The 27,125-nt window shown below is 36.9% G+C and overlaps 2 protein-coding genes across 8 annotated transcripts in view; one reads left to right on the top strand and one right to left on the bottom strand.

The window, feature by feature from the left end:
• Window positions 1-27,125, top strand: part of gcn1 (GCN1 activator of EIF2AK4) — a 779,792-nt gene that overhangs the window by 421,714 nt on the left and 330,953 nt on the right. The window lies entirely within an intron of this gene.
• The window catches only part of mtmr3 (myotubularin related protein 3), a 97,303-nt gene continuing 74,046 nt past the window's right edge, over window positions 3,869-27,125 (bottom strand). For 2 of the 7 annotated variants that reach the window (XM_009303728.5, XM_021478218.3), the window contains 7 exons: window positions 26,602-26,772; window positions 21,911-22,056; window positions 18,905-20,228; window positions 16,981-17,091; window positions 14,192-14,280; window positions 10,429-10,455; window positions 3,869-5,081 (listed from right to left, as the gene is read on the bottom strand). In XM_009303728.5, the coding sequence (XP_009302003.2) occupies window positions 4,910-5,081; window positions 10,429-10,455; window positions 14,192-14,280; window positions 16,981-17,091; window positions 18,905-20,228; window positions 21,911-22,056; window positions 26,602-26,772 (2,040 nt within the window). In that variant the 3' untranslated portion in view covers window positions 3,869-4,909. 7 annotated transcript variants of the gene reach the window in all.

Consider the following 27,125-nt stretch of genomic DNA (forward strand, 5'->3'; position numbering starts at 1 on the left):
ACCATCAGATTTTTTTTGTTAAACTTCAAAGGATGTTTTTTTAAAAACTTTTTTCCATAAATAATATTGAGCAATATATTCAATGAAGCTCTAAAAACAAAACAAAAAACAAAAAAAAAAGACGAGCAATATTATTCAACTCAAAGCCAACATATACATTTTTTTTTAATTGCTTCAAAATTCTCAAATTTTTTTACTACGCACAGAAAAAAATATTTATTTTGGAACAACACGAAAGCAAGAAAATTACTTTGAAAGAATTATATATAATAGAAACTAAAAGTATATATTTCACATTGTGTCATTTTATTTATATATTAGAATATTAAAATATAATTACCTGTATGTAATTTGATCGTGGAACAGCGAACGTGAATGTTTTGTTAAATTATTTCAAATCTCACAAAAGTATCAAGCTATTTTCAGTAAATAAAAATAAAATGTTTGTGCACTCGTCACATGCATGTACAAACTGACGCCATGAAATGACTCCGCAAGTCGATTCAGTTAGAATTCCACTTTGTTTTATTCTTACAGAAATCTGCGACAGTGTATTTCTGATGATTACCAATGTGCAAAATATAAACCCATGGAATTTGACTCTTTCTGGAAAAACAAAAGAAAGAAAAAGATTTCACATTCATGGATTGGCGTTAATGTGAAAGCTGTCCCACCGGTGACACTGAACGCTCAGAGGAGCCATCAGACGCCAATAAACCCTCAGCGCTTCCAGCTCTCAACGTCACTTTAGTTTAAGCCCGTGACACTCATGTTAACGTTATACTACCACAAATAATTCACCTGCAAAAAAATTTAAATTGTTTTCATTATTTACTTGCTGTCTTGCCATTCTGTGGCTATATATACTGCTTAAAAAAGGGAACACTTGAAGTTACATTATATTGTTTTAAGTGTTCCCTTTGTTTTTTTAGCAATATATATATATATATATATATATATATATATATATATATATATATATATATATATATATATATATATATATATATTTCTTTTTTCATGAACTAAAAAAAGAGGTTTAAACTTAGTCACTTCCTTTTAAAGCTCTAATAAAATAATACAAATAAACAAAGACAAGCAACACCATTCAACTCGAAGCCTTTAGATTAGGGGTCTCCAAACTCGGTCCTGGAGGGCCGGTGTCCTGCATAGTTTAGCTCTTAACTAACTCAACACACCTGCTTGGAGCTTTCTAGTATACTCAGAAAGAGCTTGATTAGCTGGTTCAGGTGTGTTTAATTGGGGTTGGAACTAAAATATGCAGGACACACCGACCCTCCAGGACTGAGTTTGGACACCCCCTGCTTTAGACCAAAAATGTTGCTGCAAAAATTCTCAGTAATTCTAATTCTGCACAGGACAATAAAGTTGTTTTGGGATGGCATGAAAGCAAGTAAATGACTTTGTGAGGACCCAAAAGTGAATAAAATGGGAAGTCAAATTAATAAGAAAAAAAAAGAAAAAAAAAAAGCATGGTTGGGATTTTGTGCGTCTTTTCTCCAATCTCTACAGTCCAGCTCACGCCATCAACAATGTTTATCCTCTGTGTGTGGATCAATTGTCAAGCTTGAACATACGATTAAAAAAAAAATCACTATTTACTTGGGGTCAGTCACTTCCTTTCAAGCTCTAAAAAATTATAATAAAAAAAGACAAGTAATACCATTCAACTCAAAGCTATTACACAAAAAAAGTAGCTTCGAAATTCTCAATAATTCTCATTCTGCACAGAAAAAACTAATTTGGGACATGAACACAAGTAAATGACTGAGAGAATTAACCTGCAAAAACTGATCTGATTTATTAAAAATGTGAATAAAATGAGAAGCCAAACTAAACAAACAAAAAATGTTAGAGTGATTTTGTGCATCCAATTTCTTTTTTTCATTAAACTCTAAAAGAAGGTTTTCAAAAAGTCTGAGCTCTCAACAGCATTCAACTCAGAGCCTTTGTAAAAAGAAAAAAAAAAGAAAAAAAATTTCTGCACAGAAAAGGACGTTTGTTTGGGGACGAAATTAAATCAAGTCTAAGAGAGAATTATCCTCCAAACGTGATCTGATTTATTTCAAAAAGTGAGTAAAATGTGAAGCCAAACAAAAAAAAGCATGACTGTGAATTTGTGCGTCTTTTCTCCGATCTCTTCAGTGCAATGTCTTCCATCAACACTGATTATCCTCTGTGAGTGGAGGATTTGTCAAGCTTGAACCACAATTAAAAAAAAGTTTTCATTATTTACTTGGGGCCCTGCCATTTCGTGGCTATATATATATATATATATATGTTTTTCCATTTGTTTTTCTTGACTTTCTTTCAAGCTCTAAAAAAAAAAAAAAAAAAAAAGTGGAGCAACACCATTCAACTCAACGCCATTGTACAAATAGTTCTCATTCTGATTCTGAACAGAAAAAAAGCAATTTTAGAAGACATGAAAGCAAGTATATGAGAATTAATCTTCAAAAACTGATCTGATTTATTCAAAATTTAATAAAATGAGAAGCAAAAAAAAAAAAAAAATGAGAGTGATTTTGTGCGTCAAATTTCTTTTCCATTAAATTCCAAAATATATTTATATTTTTTTAAGTCAGAGCTCTCTCAACACCTCTCTCAGAAGTTGCTTTGAAATCCTCTGTAATTCTCATTTCGCACAGAAAAAGATGTTTGTTTGGGGATCAAATGAAAGCAGGTAAATGACTTGGAGAGAATTATCCTCCAAACATGATCTGATTTTTTCAAAAAGTGAGTAAAATGGGAAGCCAAGCAAAAAAAAAAAGCATGACTGAATTTGTGCGTCTTTTCTCCGATCTCTTCAGTGCAATGTCTTCCATCAACACTGATTATCCTCTGTGAGTGGACGATTTGTCAAGCTTGAACCACAATTAAAAAAAAAACGTTTTCATTATTTACCTGGGGTTTTGCCATTTCGTGGCTATATATATATATATATATATATATATATATATATATATATATATATATATATATATATATATATATGTTTTTCCATTTGTTTTTCTTAACTTTCTTTCAAGCTCTAAAAAATTTAGGTGGAGCAACACCATTCAACTCAACGCCATTGTACAAATAGTTCTCATTCTGAACAGAAAAAAAGCTATTTTAGAAGACATGAAAGCAAGTATATGAGAATTAATCTTCAAAAACTGATCTGATTTATTCAAAATTGAATAAAATGAGAAGCAAAAAAAAAAAAAAAATGAGAGTGATTTTGTGCGTCCAATTTCTTTTCCATTAAATTCCAAAATATATATATATTTTTTAAGTCAGAGCTCTCTCAACACCTCTCTCAGAAGTTGCTTTGAAATCCTCTGTAATTCTCATTTCGCACAGAAAAAGATGTTTGTTTGGGGATCAAATGAAATCTTGCCATTTCGTGGCTATATATATATATATATATATATATATATATATATATATATATATATATATATATATATATATATATATGTGTGTGTGTGTGTGTGTTTGTCTATAAATCAATGACTTCCTTTCAAGCTCTAAAAAATAAAAGAGGAGCAACACCATTCAACTCAACGCCATTGTACAAATAGTTCTCATTCTGAACAGAAAAAAAGCTATTTTAGAAGACATGAAAGCAAGTATATGAGAATTAATCTTCAAAAACTGATCTGATTTATTCAAAATTGAATAAAATGAGAAGCAAAAAAAAAAAGAAAAAAAGAGAGTGATTTTATATTATATAATTATATATATTTTTTAAGTCAGAGCTCTCTCAACACCTCTCTCAAAAGTTGCTTCAAAACCCTCTATAATTCTCGTTCTGCACTGAAAAAGACGTTTGTTTGGGGACGAAATGAAATCAAGTCTTGGAGAGAATTATCCTCCAAACGTGATCTGATTTATTCAAAAAGTGAGTAAAATGGGAAGCCAAACAAAAAAGAAAAGCATGACTGAATTTGTGCGTCTTTTCTCCGATTTCTTCAGTGCAATGTCTTCCATCAACACTGATTATCCTCTGTGTTGTCAATTGTCAAGCTTGAACATACAATTCAAACAAAAAAAAACTTGATAATAAATAAGAGTCGAGAGCCAAAATATCAAAAACACCATCTGGGGCCCAAACGCAGCATCGCATACAACATTTCCATCCGTCTGTTTGGACAAATGAACGAAACGCAAAAAATAAAGAAATACATTTACAAAAAAAAAAAGGAAAACAAACCCCAAATGGCTACAACTGGGGGACAAAAACAACACAACTTATAGTTGGTGACTAATTTAGTGAGCCACTATTCAAGAATTCTATACAATTTCTCATCTTAAATGCTATATGTCTCATTCGTATATCAGTCTAATATATTATCTCATTTGTCTCGCATTTATGTTACAAAAAAAAACGCTTTAGTGAGAACGTCGCGTCTAAAACCAGCAGATCTGAAAGACAAGAGCGCCCTCTAGTGCTGACGTCACTTCCTGTCAACGTGTTTTGGAATAACTAACCAATAGTCTGTAGTAATAATAATAATTCGATGCGTTCTGAAGTCCGAACGCTGTGGCATCCAGAATCACGTGTGCAACCTCGGAAAAAGAAACGAAAAATTAAGCCAGGATTATTATTTTTTTTGTAGGGGTCTCGTCCCAACAGCACCGTTCACACTGATAAATCTACTTTCTTGTGAGATGACGAGGGAAGAAAAATCTTGCTTGGAGAAAAACAAAACAAAAGTCCCTCTATGCAGCAGGTACAGGACAAGTTTCATCGCAAAAGAGTCTGATCCGCAAACGCCAGCTCCTCCTGCCATATATATATATATATATATATTTATGTATATACACATGATTCCCTTTCCTTTAGGGCGGGAAAGAAAGCGCTTGGGTCTCTTTTTTGGGTTATTTTGCAGGCTGCCGTGGGTCAGTTGGAGCTGGCGGTGATGGGTTTGTCCAGCTCCAGGTCCAGAGGGGGCGCTGGCGGCTGCAGATTGCTGAAACACGACCTGCACACTCGACTGGGCTCAAACAGCTGCTGGCTCGGCACCGGGATCTTCTGATCGCAGCAGCTCCCGCAGAACACGTTCCCACAGTTCCTGCACACCACAAATAACACAACATAGTTAGTGCTTTCTGTAGATTTGTAGACCTTTAGTGTTTAAAGCAGAGCTGCCTAGAATAAGACATTTTATTTCCTCAAGAATGTAATAGTATTGTGGATATAACTGAAGTTATATACAGTCACAGCGTAAACGAGTACACCCTATATTAAAAATGAATATTTCTGTGCATTTCAAAGTGGACATACACTCACCGGCCACTTTATTAGGTACACCTGTCTAACAGCGCAAATTCATAATCGGCCAATCAAATGGCAGCAACTGAATGCATGTAGACATGGTCAAGACGATCTGCTGCAGTTCAAAGCGAGCATCAGAATGGAGAAGAAAGGTGATTTAAGTGACTTTTAACGTGGAATGGTTGTTGATGCAAGACGGGCTGGTCTGAGTATTTCAGAAACTGCAGCTCTACTGGGATTTTCACGCACAGCCATCTCTCTAGGGTTTACTGAAAAGCTATCTAGTGAGCTGCAGGTCTGTGGGCGCAAATGCCTTGCTGAGGTCAAAGGAGAATGGCCAGACTGGTTCCAGCTGATAGGAAGGCAACGGTAACTCAAACAACACGTTGTAAGAACCGAGGTCTGCAGAAGAGCATCTCTGAACACAACACGTCCAACCTTGAGGCAGATGGGCTACAGCAGCAGAAGACCACACCGGGTGCCACTCCTGTCAGCTAAGAACAGGAAACTGAGGCTACAATTCACACAGACTCACCAAAATTGGAATGTTGCCTGATCTGATGAGTCTCGATTTCTGCTGCCACATTCGGATGGTCAGGTCAGAATTTGGTGTCACAACATGAAAGCATGGATCCATCCTGCCTTATATCAACGGTTCAGGCTGTTGATGGTGTAATGATGTGGGGGATGTTTTCTTGGCACACTTTGGGCCCATTAGCACCAATTGAGCATCATGTCAACACCACAGCCTACCCGAGTATTGTTGCTGACCATGTCCATGCCTTTATGACCACAGTGTACCCATCATCTGATGGCAACTTCCAGCTACTACCATGTCAAAGCACGAATCATATCAGACTGGTGTCTTGAACATGACAATGAGTTCACTGTACTGAAATGGCCTCCACAGTCACCGTAACTCAATCCAGTAGAGCACATTTGGGTTGTGGTGGAACGGGAGATTCGCATCATGTTTGTGCAGTTGACAATCTGAAGATAAAAGGGGGTCCAACCCAGTATTAGTAAGGTGTACCTATTAAAGTGGCCGCTGAGTGTATATTTTGTTATTTGTAGTACATTTTTAGCACATAATTATGGCACATTTCCATTTTGAAATTAAAATAATAATAAAATATTTTTGGACTGATTGAATTGAAGAATAAGTAAGACTTATGGCTGCATGATAATTGACAAATACTGACAATGCGATTTTTTTTTGTTTTTCTGCCATTATATATATTACGATATGAATATAAATTTCACCAGATAACTTAAATATCTCTATTTGGAACGACTAAATAATGTTAGACTGAGATCATTTCGTAAAATATAATAAACAAATTGTAAACAAAGATGAATAAAATATGGAAAAAAAATTATAAAAATGAAACCATATTATTTATATTTTTTCCAATTTGTCTAATAATTAAGAATGCATTAAAACTGAATGCACCGCATAATTTTCTTAAATTTTCCACCTATCAATATTGCACTAATGATTTGATCAAAACTGAATATTAACAAAGCACAAATAATATTAATTTATTTACTTATTTATTTATTCTATCCTTCAATAAAATTGAAAACTAAAGTAAAATAGTAGCATACCTGATATGTATCATCTGATAATGATAATATACCTAGTAAAGTCCGATTTTAAAAACTAACGAGAAAAAAAAAAAAAAATCACAAATATAAACTATAAGTATATATTATTTATTTGTCATGTATTAATTGTATAAAGATCTAAGTTCATACAAACTAAACACTGATTTGATAATAATTATTTGCATTTTAATTTGATGTATATAAATTACATATTTAAATATGATAAATATTCATTAGAATCTTATTTCAAATTTGGGATAAACTGATAAGATATTTTTTTTTTTTATCAAATGCAAGCAAAATTATTATTTCAATATAAAAAAACTATTTTGACAATTCATGAGAATAATCATATTTTAAATGTACTGATATAAAACATTTTTTTGGAGAAACAAAATATCTACATGAATTAATTACATAAACAATACTCAATCAAATCCTGAACAGGAAACAAACAGTGTTAAAGTGTCAAGGGTGAAGGAGCTTCTTCAGGTCTGGATGAAACGAAGGCCAGAAACATGCAACAAAACAGACAATTGATCACAAACCAGAGGTGCATCAACAGGTGAGCCATATGCTGCTGTGTGTTACACACAAAACACACACTCATGCAGCCCTTAATGTGTTACCAACACACACACACACATGCACAACTGCATGGACAGAGAGAAGAGAGCTTTACGATCAACCTCCACTTGACTTTTAAACTCCACTGCACTTTCCAAAGTGGAATACGATCAGACAGCAGGTACATTTCACAAACTATCAACATCATTAGCGCGAGCCTCATTTACAAACCAGAGCCGGTTCTGTATGAACACATTTCACATGTAAACAGAGGAACTAAAACCTTTCACAAAAGGGAATAGCCGTAAATGTCTAAAATGATATGTATAGTCAACGTAAAGTGTATAGACGTGTATAGTTATCGTTTTCAACGATAGAAAACATGTATGAAACACTGAAGTGGGTTCACAAATCTATAAAAGCAGTTTTAGCAAGTACAACTAATTTCATTTATTGCACTTCTCTGTGACATGGATATTGCACATGCTATTATCGTGATGATGATATGTTTTTATATAACATGCAGCTCTAATTTGTACCATTGTATAATGGTCTTCACAGTAGGGCTGCACGATATTGGAAAAATCTGACATTGCTATATTTTGTTTTGCCACGATAGATGTATATTAATTTTTAATATATAGACATACTGTACAGAAAACTTTATGGTTTATTTATGTACAGAAATTAAACAATCAAATGTTAAATAACATGGTCAGGATTGAATAAATAATAATATTTTTTAAATAATATCTTTACCTTTCAATCTTTAATAAATAATTTAATCCTGCGATGGGATTATTGCAGATACACTCATTGCGATATCGATGCTTAAATGATATACAGTGCATCTGGAAAGTATTGATAGCACATTTTTTATGTTACAGCCTTGTTCCAAAATGAATTAAATTCATTTATTTCCTCAAAGTTCCACACACAATACCCCATAATGACAATGTGAAATATAGAGTTTTTAAAATTGTTGCAAATTTATTTTAAATAAAAAAGCTGAAAAATCAGATGTACATCAGTATTCACAGCCTTTGCTCAATACTTTGTTGATGCTCCTTTGGCAGCGATTACAGCCTCAAGTCTTTTTGAATATGATGCCACAAGCTTGGCTCACCTGTCTTTGTGAATTTTTGCCCATTCCTCTTTGCAGTACCTCTCAAGCTTTATCAGGTTGGTGGTGAAGTGACGATGTACAGCCATTTTCAGATCTCTCCAGAGATGTTCAATAGGATTTAGGTCTGGGCTCTGGCTAGGCCACTCAAGGACATTCGACGAGTTGTTGTGAAATAACTTCATTGATATTTTGTTGGTGTGCTTTGGGTCATTGACCTGCTGGAAGATGAACCGTCACCCCAGTCTGAGGTCAAGAGCACTCTGAAGCAGGTTTTCATTCAGGATGTCTCTGTTCATTGCTGCATTCATCTTTCCCTCTATCCTGACTAGTCTTCCAGTTCCTGCTGCTAAAAAACATTCCCACAGCATGATGCTGCCACCACCATGCTTCACTGGTATTAATGCTGATTTATGGAAGTTATTAAGGCTGATTTATACTTCTGCTTGAAGCACGCGCATGCTACGGCGCGGCCTCTGTGTGGACACATAGCCCTCTCCATGCCCATCGGCGTCGTTGACGCGCATCTTTCAAGAAATGTAACTACACGTTGCAACGTTGCGTATCGCAAGTTCTGTGATTGGTCGGCTTGGTAGCGCTGATAAGTGTGGGTGGGACCAAAAGCCATGCAAGCCAGATGGAGCGATTGTTTACAAGTGTGGAGTCCCGTGAAGGAGCTCCGATGGAAAGTTTTGTTTTGTGTTTACCTCATGGCTAAAGTTGCTGCACGTCCGCCGGTTCCTGCCACAAAATGAACCACTTGTACATTAAGGAAGCGTTCAAAAAAAAAAAAAAAACACCAGCGAAGAAACTCGATACATAGGAACATATACACCTCACTTTTGGCAAATTCCAGGTGGGGAGTGGCTTCCTTCTGGCCACTCCACCGTACAGGCCTGATTGGTGGAGCTCAGACAGAGTGACCATCAGATCATTGATCACCTCTCTGACTAAGGTTCTTCTCCCCCGATCACTCAGCTTAGATGGCCGGCCAGCTCTAGGAAGAGTCCTGATGGTTAAACATCTTCCACTTACGGATGATGGAGGCCACTGTGCTCATTGGAACTTTCAGAGCAGCAGAAATGTTTCTGTAAGCTTCCCCAGCCTTGTGCCTCGAGACAATCCTGTCTTGGAGGTCTACAGACAATTCCTTTGTCTTCATGCTTGGTTTGTGCTTTGACATGCACTGTCAACCCTGGGAGCTTATATAGACAGGTGAATGCCTTTTCAAATCATGACCAATCAACTGAATTGACCACAGGTGAACTCCAATAAAGCTGCAGAAACATCTCAAGAATGATCAGTGGAAACAGAATGAAGCTGAGCTCAATTTAGAGCTTTACGGCAAAGGCTGTGAATACTGATGTACATGTGATTTAGCAGGTATTTTCTTTGCATTAAATTTGCAACAATTTTAAAAACTCTTTTTTCACATTGTCATTATGGGGTATTGTGTGTAGAATGTTGAGGAAATAAATGAATTTAATCCATTTCGGAATAAGGCTTTAACATAAACAAATGTGGAAAAAGTGAAGCGCTATCAATACTTTCTGGATGCACTGTATTCTTCAGTCCTACTTCACAACAACTTTTGGTGAATTTATTGCATCCTTGCTCAATAAAAGTACTAATTTCTTAAGATGAAAATCACCTGCAAAAACTTTAAACAAAAAACAAAAGATGAAATATAATCCCAGTACAGTTCTACCCCTCAACACTAAAAAAAAGAGTCAATCCTATGGAGATCTGGGGGTGAGACGGGTGTTTTGTTAGCTCACTCAGAAGCGATGCAGGGTTAACAGGACGTACAAGAGCCTGAGAAGGACACAGAGAGGGCAATTCTCACCAAACCTCCTCCATTCGCTCCTTGCCTCTGTGGTACAGGAGGAAAAAGCAGCTTTAACTTCTAGGAGTTCATATCTAACCAGAAAACAGCTGAAGGCTTCACTGGCCAAACTCTAAAGCCGCTTTCTAATGCCAGAATACATTGAAAAATGGCAGATGGAGATGAAGACCGCAAACAGGACTTTGCTACAGAAAAGAACTTCAGAAAGACAGTCTGTCTGTCACAGTAATGGTCCAAGCTATTACGCAATATTTGTGAGCACATTTGGATGCTTCTTAAAGCATTATTTCACAAAAAATGAATAAATATGTATCGGGTTTATTCACCCTCAAGGCATCCAAGGTGTAAATGACTTTTTTCAGTCAAATCCAGTTGAAGTTATTTTGAAAATTAAGTTGGGCTTGTTAAGTTTTTTTTTGCAGCTCTAAAATGGCAAAATGCAGCTGTTTTTTATCTGGTGTATACATTTTTATTATGCATGTAAATTACATATTTAAATCAAATAATACATTTTGAGAATGATTACAATTATTTAGTGGTGTAACGGACCACAAATCTCACGGTTCGGATCACATTATGGTTCTCTAGTCACGAATCGGACCATTTGTTGGATCAGCCAAAAAGAGGAGACGAATGTAATTTGCTTTCCATTTAATATAAAAACAGCTTTGCAATACATTTTTAGTTTTAACAAACAGAACTGAGAACCTGTAATGTAATTTAAATTAAAACGAAGAAATAATCAGCCGAATAAAAAATAAACTGTAAAATATTCAGAATTATAAATTCTAAATGTAGAAATCTAACATTATAATTTGTAGAGCCCATATTTATTTTTTACTCCCATTTTCAATAAATGATTCAGTTTTTCACTCTTAAAACTTGACTGATTGTCGCCACCTATTGGTTAAAGAATGTAATTGCTGCCTACAACTTTCATTTTCGAGCATTGTTAAATGCATATGACGGTGATTTTAATCTTTACCATAAACATCAGTGGTTTCATCTAAACTATAAACTGTTTTCCCAGTACTTATTTGACTGTAACTTCAGAACTAACTCAAAATACTTAAGACTAAGGATTAGGTTGAGTGGGTGTTGAGATCCTTTAATGATTAATCGTGCAGCTTACAATGAATGAATTGAGTCAGGCTAAGAAACCCTCCACATCCCGAATAGCCAACCACAACTTCTTCCATCATCATTATATTTTACAGAAAGCCTATGAAATGCTTTCATACATGTGATCTGAATGACACGAGAGGCGATCTCTCTGTGATTGTAAAAAAAAATGTTTTAATCCGCGGGTCATGTGTGTTCTGAACTGATCATGGTTCAATCATGGTTCAACCGTCTGTTACCCCCCTAGAATTATTCATTAGAATCGTAATATTTCATAATGTAATACGTAATATTGTAACATTTATTTGATGCATGCGAAATTACATATTTCAATAGATTAAAAACGAATTTGGAGATTTTTCAGCTCTAAAATGACAATTTTTTTTATTAGTGGTGTAAAAGAATTCCAATAAAGGGCATCCTTTATCCTCTTCTCCATCTTTTGAGGTCAGTGTTGCCAGATTGGGTGGTTTTTGAATTTGATTATGCGGGTAAAATTGGCATAGATGGTCTAACAAAACTTGGGCGGTTTCAAAACGTAAATTTTATCTGCAACTTATTTAACCAAACATAACTGTGTGCTCCTACTCTATTCAGTTAGTAGTCACCAGTGCATAGCACAAACTGGTAGACCAACCCGCAAGAGGTGGTGAAGGAAAGCTGTATCAAAATCTGACTCCCCAGACAAATCTGACTCCCTGATTCCCTTATCGTGCACGCGCATCACGCAGCGCCTGCAGTTACATTCACAGCGATTTATCATGACACATTAATCAATCATTTTTTCCTCATGATTTAAAATTTAAAACAGCAAATGGGACGATAATTTGTTTAATTTAGTGTCAATTTTATTCAACGTACAGCAGGTTATATTGGGTGCAATTTTTAAAAAGCACAGTTACTTAGTTACTTTTATAATGATGTAATATACAAGTTACTTTTCCTAGTAATTGGTTACATTTATAATGATGAATTCAGTAACTAACTCAGTGATGAGTTATTAGTGACTATAACTAATAACTTTAAGTGCCTGATACTGCTTGTGAGTGTCCATTTCTGCTACTATTAAGAGACCCTGTAGATGCTAAAAGAGATCGTTCTGCTGTTAAAAACTAATAATCAGCTGATATTTACATTACTCAAATAAGAAACCATATTTCATTCTGTGACTCTCAGTTCTGTGTTCCCACATTAGTGTTGTGATGTTTACTCAAGAGTGTTCAGTTGCCCATGTTGAACCAGTCTACACAGTTGGATAGTTTATTTAATCTGCAGTGTTTACAAATGTTGCGGTAATGAGTTTGGAACCAATCACGAAACATTTCGCCAAACATCTCTGTTTACTGAATGACCGGAGGAATTTTAGAGGAAAAAAAAACAACAAAACAAGGTCCTCAAAAGAAGTGAAGGAAAGTCAACGTTAATGTATCTGACCCTAGAAGAGGTGCATGTTGAGAAACAAGATGAATTAAGAGAGATGAGAATTGTGTACAGATGTATGTTTATATATATATATATATATATATATATATTTTTTTTACACTTTCTTCGATTAAGTTAAGCACTTAATTTTTTTTTATTTAGACAAAATGATTGTTGCACTAACTGGAGAGAACTTTTTTTAATTGTTTTTTACTTGTGACAATGATAATATAAATCTATTATATTCTATTCTACACTACCTCACAAAAGTCTTGTTGCCAATCCAACTTTTAGGAACCACAAATAATAACTTGACTTCTAGTTGATCATTTGGTATCAGAAGTGTCTTATATGAAAGGGAAAGGCCTCTATATTACGCTTATTTTACCAAAATAAAATATAATCATGTCTTGATTTTAAATTATTTAATTAGGACAGTAAAGTCTGACTTTGCTTAGACAAAAGTCTTGTCACTGAACAGAAATAATGTTCAGTATAGAATATAAAGTCATGCTGCAGTGGAGACAGAATGAATATTGTGTCTGACTCCATCATGAGCTTGGAGGACTGCATCCATACATCTCTGACATGACTTAAATCACCGATTAGTAAAGTCATCTGGAATAGAAAAGAAAGCGTTTTTGCAGGACTCCCAGAGTTCATCAAGATTCTTTGGATTCATCTTCAATGCCTCCTTCATCTTACCCCAAACATGCTCAATAATGTTCATATCTGGTGACTGGGCTGGCCAATCCTGGAGACCCTTGATCTTCTTTGCTTTCAGGAACTTCGATGTGGAGAAAGAAGTATTAGAAGGAGCGCTATCCTGCTGAAGAATCTGCCCTCTTCTGTGGTTTGTAATGTAATAGGCAGCACAAATGTCTTGATATCTCAGGCTCTTGATGTTGCCATCCACTCCGCAGATCTCTCGCACACCCACATACTGAATATAACCCAAACCATGATTTTTCCTTCACCAAACTTGACTGATTTCTATGAGAATCTTGGCTCCATGTGGGTTCCAGTAGGTCTTCTGCAGTATTAGTGATGATTGTGCTGCAGTTCAACAGATGATTCATCAGAAAAATCTACTTCTACCACTTTTCCAACAATCAACTAGAAGTCAAGTTATTATTTGTTGCTCTTACAACCGGGATCAATGACAAGACTTTTGTCAGATAGTGTATGTGTGTCAGTGTGTGATGTTGTCTTGTTTTACCTGCAGTGGTGCTTTCTAGTGGCCAGCCAGAATCCTCTCTCACAGCCGTAGCACTGAGCAGCCAGATGGTCCGGGTACCACCGGGTCACCTGAAAAAAAAAACCCAACATTAGGCTCTAAATAAAGAAACCAAAGTCTGACATACACATTTAGGACTGTTTGTTGAGGATACAGATTAAAGGGTAATACTTTAGTTTAGGTCACAATTCATGCTATTAACTACTGGCTTATTATTGGGTCCACAGAGAATCTGAGCATGTAGAAATCCGCAGATTTACAGCCCATCAATGAGTCTATTTATTTAATTGTGTAAATGTGTGAAAATTAATTAGTTTTATTCAGTTTTTAAATTAATATCAGAAATATTATTATTGACAAATATGAAAATGTTCATATCATTTATTCTCAATACAGTTTGTACAGTCATATTTTCTGTCTTTTAGTAGATATATTTTTTAAGAGACTTGCTTTGTTTACCAATTAAGTAGATGTAATTAGAGTTGCATTGTAAACATTAAATAACAGTTTAAAATATATTATTTTTGATTTAATATATTAGGTGTTTAGTAATAATACTCCCTAAATCATTGCACACAAAATTCTGTGCAGAATTAGCAAAAAAATCTGTCTGCTGATTCTGTCTGTCCCTAGTTATATTACCAATGTTGGGTGTAATTATGGCCTATTTCTACTGAGTGGTACAGTACGATACGGTTCGGTACGCTTTTATGTCCGTTTCCACTGTCAAAAGGTACCAAAAAGCAAAGCATACTGTTACGTAGCGGATGCACCTCGCTACGCACATAAGGTTAAGGATGACCGCTGTTAAAAGAGGTCACCCGGAGTCAATGTTCCTTTTCCCCAAGCACTCACACACACAGGCCAAGTTGTCAAAAGGGATAACAGATTTATTAAACAAATATATCAGTATCAGAATCAGGGAACAAACAAGCCAAAACAACAAACAAAACAAGGTACGATTCCTAATATTAAATTTCTTACCTAACCCGAAAATAAAGTTCCGTAAATATAACATACAATTCTACCCTCCATAACTATCCATTAAACATGAGAAAACAGGACGATCAACCACCGCTAATGCAAGTTACCATCCTATTACCGTATTTAACAGAGTATCTCAGCAGATTACTTTGGAAAAAGGTTTCAGACAGAAAGATATCACTGCCACACAGAGAACTCAGAGTGATCTGCTCACACACACACAACAGCGAGGGGAAACAGGAAGAGAACTCGATGAGCAGCGCCAACAGCGTGCTTTTATAACTGGTGCCGCCCCTCTCACAGCTGCACCTGATTTCCGCTCATGTGGAGAGAGAGAAAGTGACAGATAATAGAGCAGGGGTGCTCAATCCTGTTCCTGGAGATCTACCTTCCTGTAGATTTCAGTTGCTACCCATTTCAAACACACCTGCCTGTAATTATCAAGTGCTGTTCAGGTCCTTATTAATTGGTTCAGGTGTGTTTGATCAGGGTGAGAGCTGTGTTTTGCAGGAAGGTAGATCTCCAGGAACAGGACTGAGCAGCCCTGTAATAGCGGATACAACACACACAGGAACAATACTCACTAGCATTGTCAAAATAATGTTACTCAATATGTAACACATACCATACCACTTTTTGGATGCCCTTTCCAAAGGGTACCTAGCACAACAAAAGGGAACCAAGAGGCGGAAAAAAACGTGCAGCTGAATGCCATTGGTTTGAAAAGAATCGTCACCAGCGCATACACAAGCCAGGAGAATTAAAACACAGGAAGCAAAATTTTTTAATACACAGCCGAGACATTACATCATAATTCTATCTACATATAATAACAAGTCATGGTCGGCCCAATCTTAAATAAACCTTGTCATCGTCCTAATGAGAAGCCACAAAGACAAGAAGAACTGAATCTGCATGTGTCCTGTTGTTATTTACAAGACCGTCTAAATCAGGGGTGTCAAACTCAATTCCTGGAGGGCCGAAGCCCTGCACAGTTTAGTTCCAACCCTGCTCCAACACACTTACCTGTAGGTTTCAAACAAGCCTGAAAGACTCAATTAGTTTGATCAGGTGTGTTTAATTAGGGTTGGAACTAAACTGTGCAGAGCTGCGGCCCTTTTGGAACTGAGTTTGACACCTGTGGTCTAAACTAAAGCGGTTTCATCTTCTCCAGAGAGCTTGCATGAACTCACCGCACGTCTATATTAGAAACAACGAACTTAAGCTCATTATAATAACGTGTGCGTCATTATTGAAGTGCTTCTGGCATCCTTTCAGAAACAAACAAACGCAAGAGGGAAGTGCCAAAAAACAAAGGAGCAAATGATTCTTTCAACAACCTAAAACATGAATAAACTGACATGTTTAACTATTATCATCCCCTTTTGGACTATTATGAACTGGGAATGACGGAATTACTCTCTAACAGGGGTTACATGTGCTGGTGAAGATTAAAGATGCAGATGAGAGGTTTGCTCTGACTGCAGGTACCATTGGTACCCTTTGGCAGTGCACACACAAGCCTGATAAAGGAGACCCGTACCGAACTGTACCATACCACTCAGTGGAAATGGGCCATTAGTTACAAAGTAACTAGTTACTGTAATTAGATTACTTTTCGGCAGTAACGGATTACTTTTCTTTTCGGGTAATTACAGTTACTTATAATGTACTTGTTTAAATACTCTACAATAATTCAACAGTTCTGGATAAATCAATTAAGAGAAGCAGAGTAATTCGTTTATCAAGTAGATTGAAGATGCTTGAAAAACAATGAAAATGCATACCTCAGTGTCCTGCTTGTCCACCTGTTCCCAGCTGGCCTCAGAGAAGAGTTCAGTGCTGCAGCGCGACAGACAGTTCGGCTCCAGGTTGAAGTCAGAGTCTGTGATTGAGGTCTGACAGAAAGATGGAAAACAACCCATCAAACATGGTAAAACAACCCAAACCATATAAAAAACTGTGTGCCGCTCACAGGGTTAAGAATAGGGTTGTCACGATACTGGAATTCGGTACCGATTGGTTCTGAAATTTTAAAAACGTCCATTTCCTGTTAACATTTGAGCGCTGTTAAGCACGTTCTTAAGCAGCGCTGATTTACCATTGTGTTCATGTGCTCAACAGAAATGACTGTGATTGGCTGTGAAGCTCATCATTAAATTTAGATAAATGCATAACATAAATTTATGAATAAAATTGATCACTTCTCTATATTCTAAAGTAATTTGTATTCATATAGTGCGTTTATCATGTATGGCCATACACCAAAGTGCTTTACAATCATGAGGGGGGTCTCTCCACACCACCACCAGTGTGCAGCATCCACTTGGATCATGCGACGGTATATTGCATTAACTATAATTGCAATCACAACAAATATGTGATATTTTGGGCACCCCTAATGCAGCATATTACAAAACTAAATATAACAATCTCTCATATTTGGTTTAAATCATTATAGTTTTATTTATTTTGCAAGATGTGTGTAAACTGTACCTCAGGTTGATTTTGCAGAGTGTCAGAAAAAATAAAAATTATTAACTAAAATTGCCAATTCCTGCTTATATTTTTTGGCAATTACAGTTTACATTAAATAGATAGTCCTCCCAAAAATGAAAATTCTGTCATCATTTATTCACCCATCACTTGTTCGAAACCTTCTTTTTAAAAAAGATACCAAATGACAGAGAATAAACTATGAGGTGATTAAATTTTGGGTGAACTATAACTAAATATTACATTTATTCATATCTAAATAAAATAAATGTAATTAAACTTTAATTTAATAACCACCCATTTGAACTAAAAGTTTAATTATGCATAATACATTATTAAGTTGCATGTATACCACTGATAGTAAACCTAAAAATTAAAGTTTTGGTATCATTATCTCATCCCTCAATGTGTTCTTTTCTGTTGTGCATAAAAAGATACAGCTATCAAAATTATTCAAACTCCTGTGAATTTTATTCTTTTTCAAATATTTCCCAAATAATGTTTAACAAAGCAAGGAATTTTTCACAGTATTTCCTATAATATTTTTTCTTCTGGAGAAAGTCTAATTTGTTTTATTTCGGCTAGAATAAAATCAGTCTTTATTTCTTTAAAAACCATTTTAAGGTCAATATCATTACCCCAAAAAACTGTTTTGCAACAAGTATGACAGAACTTTCATTTTGGAAAATAGAGTGAGTAGGGCTGCTGCTAGGGCTGATTGCATTAAGCATCGCATCAGTTGAATTTGATACCACAATCTGTTAGAGAATGTGTATCTTTTAAGCCATTTAAGTATAATTTTAAGAAATGGCTTCAACATTAGCTTCTTAATAATCAACATTGTGAACTCTAGGCGTTTTGATATAGTTGCTGTTTCTTATTCATTTGAGTATTGCATTTAGTTTGAATTTGTATTTTTATTGGTATGGCCTTTAACATATAGCTAAGGAGCCACCAATGAAAACTAGGCTAAATTGGGTTCATTTACGTTCTTGGGGACCGTTGATTGATGCAGTGTTTTCTATCTTACCCATTCATTACAGGTTTTTGAGATTCTTCAGTTTAGATGATTTGATTCATGTGTGTTTGCATGGGACAGGTTAAAAATGTGTAGCGTTAATGTTGCTACAGAAACAGGATGGGAAACACTGAATTAATGTACACTGTCCCTTGTTGCGAAAAATAAATAAATAAACAAATAAACAGACTGCTCACCACTTCATCTCCGATGTCTCCGTTGAGCCGCAGCATCCCAGCAGCCTGGTGGCTCTCCAGCCGACTCCATAGCTCCTGAACCTGCCTCTTCAGAGCCTCCACCTCGAGCTGGTGTCCTGCCTCGATCTGCCGCAGCCTCTGCTGGATGGCGTCCGTGTGCAGGGTCAACCCATCATCATCCAGATGGCTCCTGGATGAGGATGATGGAGGCTCTGGAGGACTGAAGCTCGGCCGGCCCAGAAACCCCAAATGCAGGCAGCGATGGTGGGAGCAGGTGCCCCGTGCATGGAGGGTCAGAGAGCCACAACTGGCCAGCGAAACCTGCCGGCTAAGTGTGGCTCGTTCTCCGTTTGTGCGTGGCGTGGAGGGCTCGGGATCGGGCGAGTCTCCGTTACACATGGGGTGGAGGAGGTCAGTGGAGGCGGGCGGAAAGGCACTGAGAGACGCCCGTTTTGGGGTGTTGTTTAAAGTTCTGGCTGCTGTGCGTAGACCCTGTTTGAGGCACGATGATTCGGCGAGGGCTTTGAGAGGGGGTGGAATAGATAAAGGTGCCAGGCTCTCTGGTCGAACGCCCAAATCCTCGGTCAGTGTCTCTGTGGAGCTTTCAAGGAGTGAAAGACGTTTTTCGGCTTGCTCAATGGATGGTTCAACTCCATGGCCATTGGTTAGAGTCCTGAGGCCGTTGGGAGTTAATATAGTTGGGTTGCATGATGAATCGTCCTCCTGTGTTGTACATTTCTCAATTTCTTCAGAGTCCTGGCTTTCTGAAGTATCCTGGCTGAGAGCTGACGATGCTTCAGAATTGCCATCTTCCGAACAATGTCCGTTAACATTCCCGTCTTCAAGACTTTTACTCTCTAGATCGTCCTCAGTTCTACCTTCCTGTGCAATATCATCAGTCTTTCCATTTACAGCAGAGGTTTCATTAGGCTTTGCGACACTGCGAGTATCAGGTGCAGATTCATCTTTCGTGGCTTCCTGGAGAATGTTCTCCATTTGGCCCACAGCCACACCAACTGTTAGCTCCGCCTCATCAACCCCATCTATCATTGGCAATCTGACATCCTTAAGCCCCTCCCCATTCTCTGTGCCCCCATTGGAGAATGTTCCCATAATCCCCACCATGGTTTGTCCGTTGACCCTTTCATCTGGTTCTGGAGATGCAGCTCCATCAGTCCCAGCCCCAATGTTGAGCTCCAGAGACCTGCGATGGTCCTGCCATTTCTCATTCAAACTTGGGTCACTGGAACGTCGATTTGATGTTAGTGGATTTCCAACTTCACAAGCACTGGGCAAGTTATCAAACGAGCGAGTTTTAGGACGCCTGTGAAAAAACATAAACAAGAGCGCGATTTAAAGTCAAGCTGAAATGGAACTAATAATTTTGTCCCAAAAATAGTTTTTAAAAAATTAAAAACTGCTTTTATTCAAATCGAAATAAAACAAATAGAACTTTCTCCAGAAGAAAAAATATGATCAGACATACTGTGAAAATTTTCTTGCTCTGTTAAACATCATTTGGGAAATATTTAAAAGAGAAAAAAAAATCAAAAGGGGGCTAATAATTCTGACTTCAACTGTGTATATATATATATATATATATATATATATATATATATATATATTTATATATATATATATATATATATATATATATATATATATATATATATATATATTTATATATATATATATATATATATATATATATATATATATATATATATATATATATATATATATATTTTATATATATATATATATATATATATATATATATATATATAGAGAGAGAGAGAGAGAGAGAGAGAGAGAGAGAAATTGAGAAAGAGAGAGAGAGAGTATATATAGTAACAGCTCCTGCTGTTCTGAAGTCTGAAGCTGCAGATGTGAATAAATGGCGGAAGAAAGTAGTTCCCAATACAAAAGGGTTTTAGACTCTGTGTTAGATTTTCTTTTTTATGTACAAGATTGTGTCATTGAACTGTTGTATAAATGCAATATCACACTCGTAGCAGTGTGATATGGCTGTGTATCAGGACTGCTACTCGAGTGATATTGCTCATATATATATATACATACACATTTACATCAGACAATCCAATACTTTTGAGGCATTGTAACAGCAAGGTTTAATCCACTGTATCAAAAGCTTTGGAAAAGTTGATAAACAGGGCTGCACAATGCTTTTGAATGTCCACGGAACCAATATATAGTACAAATTTTTTTAATTCCATACATGCAGCATATTCATTAAGGGTGATGTATAGTTGAATTCCTGTGAATTTCTTTTTCTTTTTCAAATATTTCCCAAACGAAGTTTAACAGAGCAAGGAATTTTTCACAGTATGTCTGATAATATTTTTTCTTTTGGAGAAGGTCTCAATGTAATTCAATTCTACATTGATTCTGAGATGATCAAATTACATTTCTCTTCTCTCTTGAGTCACTTCTAAGGGTAGTTTTTAACAGCAGATGGCGATCTAGGATAATTTTTAATCATACACTCAAATGCTCATGAAACAGAGGGCTTGTGTGTTTTGGTGAGCCATGCAAGTTGGCTTTAATGTGTCAAGATTAATGTAAACGCAGGTCACTATGAACTCTTGTAATTCACTGTAGTATTGATTCTTATATTATTTATTAATGATTATTTTAGGGGTTAGTATCAGTTTAAAGTCTCATCTGAAAGATAACGCTCACTGACAGTATAGTGTCCCCTTCACTATACTGGGGCATTAGAACCCACACAGACCGCAGGTTGAGCGCCCCCTGCTGGCCGCACTAACACTACTTCCAACAGCAACCTAGTTTTCCCATGTAATCTCCTATCCAGTTACTGACCAGGCTCAGCCGTATAGAATAGCGAAGCATTTTGAAACTCTCAGAAATTATGCAGAATCGATTTCTTGAACCATTTTTCACCATAGCTGTAATGCACATTAAGATATTATGAATATAAAGAACATGAATGTTTTGCTGTATGTTTACATGTCATCTAGTTACCTGCCCAGGGGCTGATCCTCAGGGTTGGCACCGGGTGCAGGGTAAGGGGCACAGGAGTCATCTGAAGGGGTCGTGGGTGAAGAGCTGGGAAGGTAAACTGCTGTCCACAACATCAGATTGCGCACGTGACACACAGGATGAAGCACCTAGTAGAAACCAGCAGATACAAAAACTGTTAATAAATATCATTTTAGTGAGCGGCGCGGTGGTGCAGTGATAAGCACTGTCGCATCACAGAAAGTAGGTTGCTGGTTTGAGCCTCGGCTGGGTCAGTTGGTATTGGTTTGGCATGGGTTTGCTTCGGTTTCCCCCAAAAGTTCAAAGACATGCACTATAGGTGAATTTGGTAAGCAAAATTGTCCGTAGTGTATGTGTGTGATTGAGGGTGCGTGGGTGTTTCCCAGTGTTGGGTTGCAGCTGGAAGGGCATCATTCCGCTATGGTGACCCCTGATTAATAAAGGGACTAAACCGAAAAAATCAAAATGAATAAATGAATAATACTGAATGTGAACAAATACAAACACAGTACTTTTGAAGCATTTAAATTTTAGATAATGTTTATAGGTGGGCATAGATTATTTTTTAATCTAGATTAATCTCACTGTAATCTTGGAATTGATCTAAATTGAAATGGCTCATTTGAATTCTGCTGAAGGCTTTCAGAATATGCGTGCTACCCAAATAATAGGTCTTTGAGAACGGGTTTCTCAAGCCAGGTGGCGCATTAGACCAGGGGCTCATCTCCTGTTTCCAAAATGCATCACAAACTGCTTGGGAAACTGTTCTACTCTGATAATTGGTAATGAAAATAAATGATGTTCAATATGACGTACTTGTGTTTATAATTGGTTTATTCAGTAAAACATGAATTTTGCACTGTAGGCCTAAATGAACTTGAAACAGCGATTTTTGATGACCTTAATCCCACTAAAGTCATAACTGAACTAAACAGAAATGGAATTAAGACATGTGGAGTATGCAGATATTAGTGGCATTATTGACGTAAACACTGCAATCAAACTATTACCGTCATGTAGGACTTGATCCACAAGATCCACACACACACACAGCTGTCAGTAAAGGACCGCAAAAAACATCTTTCCATTTTGGCGTGCGTTATTAAATTCCATAACACTCTCACCAGTCCTTACTCCTTATTTGTTCAATTCAATTCAATTCAATTCAGCTTTATTTGTATAGCGCTTTTACAATGTAGATTGTGTCAAAGCAGCTTCACATAAATGGTCATAGTAACTGGAACAGTGTAGTTCAGTTTTTAGTGTTTAAGTTCAGTTCAGTTCCGTTTAGCTCGGTTCAGTGTGATTTATCAGTACTGAGAGTTCAAACACTGAAGAGCACTTTCATCGATGCGTAGCTCTACCAATCCTGAACCATGCGAGCCAGTGGCGACAGCGAAGAGGGAAAAAAAAAAAAAACTTCACCTGATGGGAGTGAAGAAAAAAAACCTTGGAAGAACCAGACTCAGTTCGGCTCAGTTTGTGTCTAATACCCCAGTTTTATCACGGGGGCATGAATGAAATGTTCATGAGTGAATGTGAAACTGCCAAACTGCAGTTAAAGTCACCCAAAATTACAGGAAACTCTAACATGAAAGCACTTCACGTAAACACCTTAATTATATTATTGTCTGTTAAGGCAAATAAGTAGATTACAGATGCCCATACAAACGTAGTCAGTGGTGTCTTCAAAGTAAGTGAAAGATCCAGAAGGGCATCCTGCTGATTTAATTCAGAAGGGCACTTTTTTTGTCAGACTGGTTTGACTTTCAATCACCGTCATTCTTTTTTAAAAAGCACCTGCTTTATTTTATTTGTAGATGTTTTACTCGAACACATAAACTCTAGAGGTGCCTAATAGTTAGATGTGGAGCTATCATTAATCAGATTCACTCTAGTGAACTGTATCCATGTTAGCACGTCATGTTTGATGTGGTAATTTTACAGTAGGAATACACACAGGTTCGAAGACTCGTTCTCGCCACCTACTGTGCAATTCGGCCAGGTATACATCCGCTCTGAAATATCAAGGTGAAAGTGATCATAGCTTGCGTAGAATAGACCCAGCTCCCAACCCAACTTTGAGAATAGATTAAAGGCAATATTTCTTTTAATCGCCTAATAAGTCTCGCGTTAACAAAGCACGTTAACGCAGATAACGGCCCACCACCAGTTTATATTAACATCTAATAATAATATTGAAGATTTAGAACTAATACACACTTTACCTAATATTATAAACAAAAGAGAAACACATTTGTTGATGTATTAATAAACATTAACTAAGAATTCGTTGTAAAGTATCATCACAATTATTAAAACTGAAACTGATCGAGTTTAGCAACAACAACTACAACAACAGCAGCAGAAAAACCCTGACAAGACACAGTGCATTATTAAAATTTAAGGTTCTACAGTGGTATATTAAAATCCTGAAATAACCCTACCCACCAACAGGTTTGTTTGTGCTTTGTGAACTTCTGTAGCTTTAAAACACAGGAAATGAAAGGACAGGCAGCTCTGAGTCTCTTGAGCATTAGAGAGGAATGCAAGCATGAGCTCTGAAGCCAGTAAACGCCTCCCTTCAGGTTCACTCATGACACAAAGGTCAAATGAAACTATTACAAAACAGAGGTATGAGTTATGAGGCCAAGGCAGCCGAGGGCTATCAGGAAAGAAAAATACTTGTAAATGGGGGCCAAAAGGTTTTAGCTTATCCACGATGAGCCACTTCCAAAAAAAAGTGTTAGACTAGACTGCTTTCATAGTTAATTCATGTGGTGAAATTATCAGTATTATTTGTTAAACAGCCACAAAAGTCAACTTACATGCCGTTTACATATCATCATTTTGAGAAGTGGTCATAAGTGAGGCATGTTAATACACTGGATAACAGTGGTTTGTTCTGTTATGCTTCTCATCCTCTCATTCAGTATTCACCTGCTTTCTTGTGCCTATGCGAACAGGTATTTTAACAGTTCAAATTTTATAAATAAGATCAAATTTGCATGCATATTGACAAACGGTCATAAAATGTAATTCTTATCGGTAGTGGCTACCCTGTACTGGCAATTTAAAAATTATTTTCAACCAGCTAAAGTGGCTATTGAGTGTGACTATCTAACCGTCACAGCTGAAATCTACCTGCAACCGCAACTGTCTCGAGGCACAAGGCTGGGGAAGCTTACAGAAACATTTCTGCTGCTCTGAAAGTTCCAATGAGCACAGCGGCCTCCATCATCCGTAAGTGGAAGATGTTTAATCACCAGAACTCTTCCTAGAGCTGGCCTGCCATCTAAGCTGAGTGATCGGGGGAGAAAGGCCTAAGTCAGGGAGGTGATCAATAATCTGATGATCACTCTGTCTGAGCTTAGCATTCTTCTGTGGAGAGAGGAGAACCTTACAGAAGGACAACCATCTGTGCAGCAATCCACCAATCAGGCCTGTATGGTAGAGTGGCTAGACAGAAGCCGCTCCCCGCCTGGAATTTGCCAAAGGCATCTTTAGGACTCTCAGACCATAAGAAACTGAATTCTCTGGTCTGATGAGACTCAAATTGAACTCTTTGGAGTGAATGCCAGACGTTACGTTTGGAGAAAACCAGGCGCCGCTCATCACCAGGCTAATTGCATCTCTACAGTGAAGCGTTGTGGTGGCAGCATCATGCTGTGGGGATGTTTTTCAGCAGCAGGAACTGGAAGACTAGTCAGGATAGAGGGAAAGATGGATGCAGCGATGAACAGAGACATCCTGAATGAAAACCTGCTTCAGAGTGCTCTTGACCTCAGGCTGGGGCGACGGTTCATCTTCCAGCAGGACAATGACCCAAAGCACACTGCCAAAATATCAATGAAGTTATTTCACAACAACTCGTCGAGTGTCCTTGAGTGGCCTAGCCAGAGCCCAGACCTAAATCCTATTGAACATCTCTGGAGAGATCTGAAAATGGCTGTACACCGTCGCTTCCCATCCAACCTGATAAAGCTTGAGAGGTACTGCAAGAAGGAATGGGCAAAAATTCCCAAAGACAGGTGTGCCAAGCTTGTGGCATCATATTCAAAAAGACTTGAGGCTGTAAATACTGCCAAAGATGCATCAACACATATTGAGCAAAGGCTGTGAATACTGATGTACAATCTGATTTTTCAGCTTTTTTATTTTAAATAAATTTGCAACAATTTCAAAAAAACTCTTTTTTCACATTGTCATTATGGGGTATTGTGTGTAGAACTTTGAGGAATTAAATGAATTTAATCCATTTTGGAATAAGGCTGTAACATAAAAAATGTGGAAAAAGTGAAGCGTTATGAATACTTTCTGGATGCACTGTGTATTATGTTCATATCTATTTGCATATCCCTGATTATTAAGAGCAACCTGTACCGTATGTTCATCTATGTGTTAATATCTGATTCTAGTTAATACGATCTGTAAATATTACCCATAGTTTTCTATAATTGCACTTTATAACGCATGCCTGTATCCTGCACTTGCTGCTATTCCACCTAGACCTAAACTGCATTTTGAAGCCTTGTACTTGTACATGTGTAATGACAATAAAGTTGAATCTTATTTAGTTTAATCTAATCTAAAGAGTAGTTGTAAAGCACTGTATAAATAAAGTGAAAGTAAAAGTAAAAGAAAGCAGAAGAGATTGAGAAGAGGTGACATACGGTCTCTGAATGTGAGGAGTACAGCATGTTTCCGAAGGAGCGGTTGGCGGCTCTGAGGAGAGACCAAACAGAGCAGGTTCTCTCCTGGATGCGTCTGTCTTCTCTTTCCTTTCCGCTGTTACACAGGAACGTCCCGAACAGACACGAGTATGTGTGCTGAACTAGCTTCACCTGAACACACAATGCAAAAGCATTTAGAAATTGCTCAACACTTGAGACACAAGACACGCATTTAAAGGGGACCTATTATGCAAATATCACTATTATAAGGGGCTTAAACACAATAGTTTGGCAGCAGTGTGTGAATATAACCAGCTACTAATGATCAAAATTTATTAATTATTTTTTTTAATCAAACTTAATAAAAAGAGTCTGCAGAAACACTTTGATTGACATTCTCCCTTTGTACATGTCATCAGAGGCGGGAAAGCTCCACCCACTAGTCCCTTATTAGCATAGGACATTAGTCTTTGAGTTTTTGAATTTGCCACTATGCTCACATTTAACCATTTGTAGCTCCGCCC

The sequence above is a fragment of the Danio rerio genome, chromosome 8 (assembly GCF_049306965.1).
Source record: "Danio rerio strain Tuebingen ecotype United States chromosome 8, GRCz12tu, whole genome shotgun sequence".
In the NCBI taxonomy this organism is placed as follows: Eukaryota; Metazoa; Chordata; class Actinopteri; order Cypriniformes; family Danionidae; genus Danio; species Danio rerio.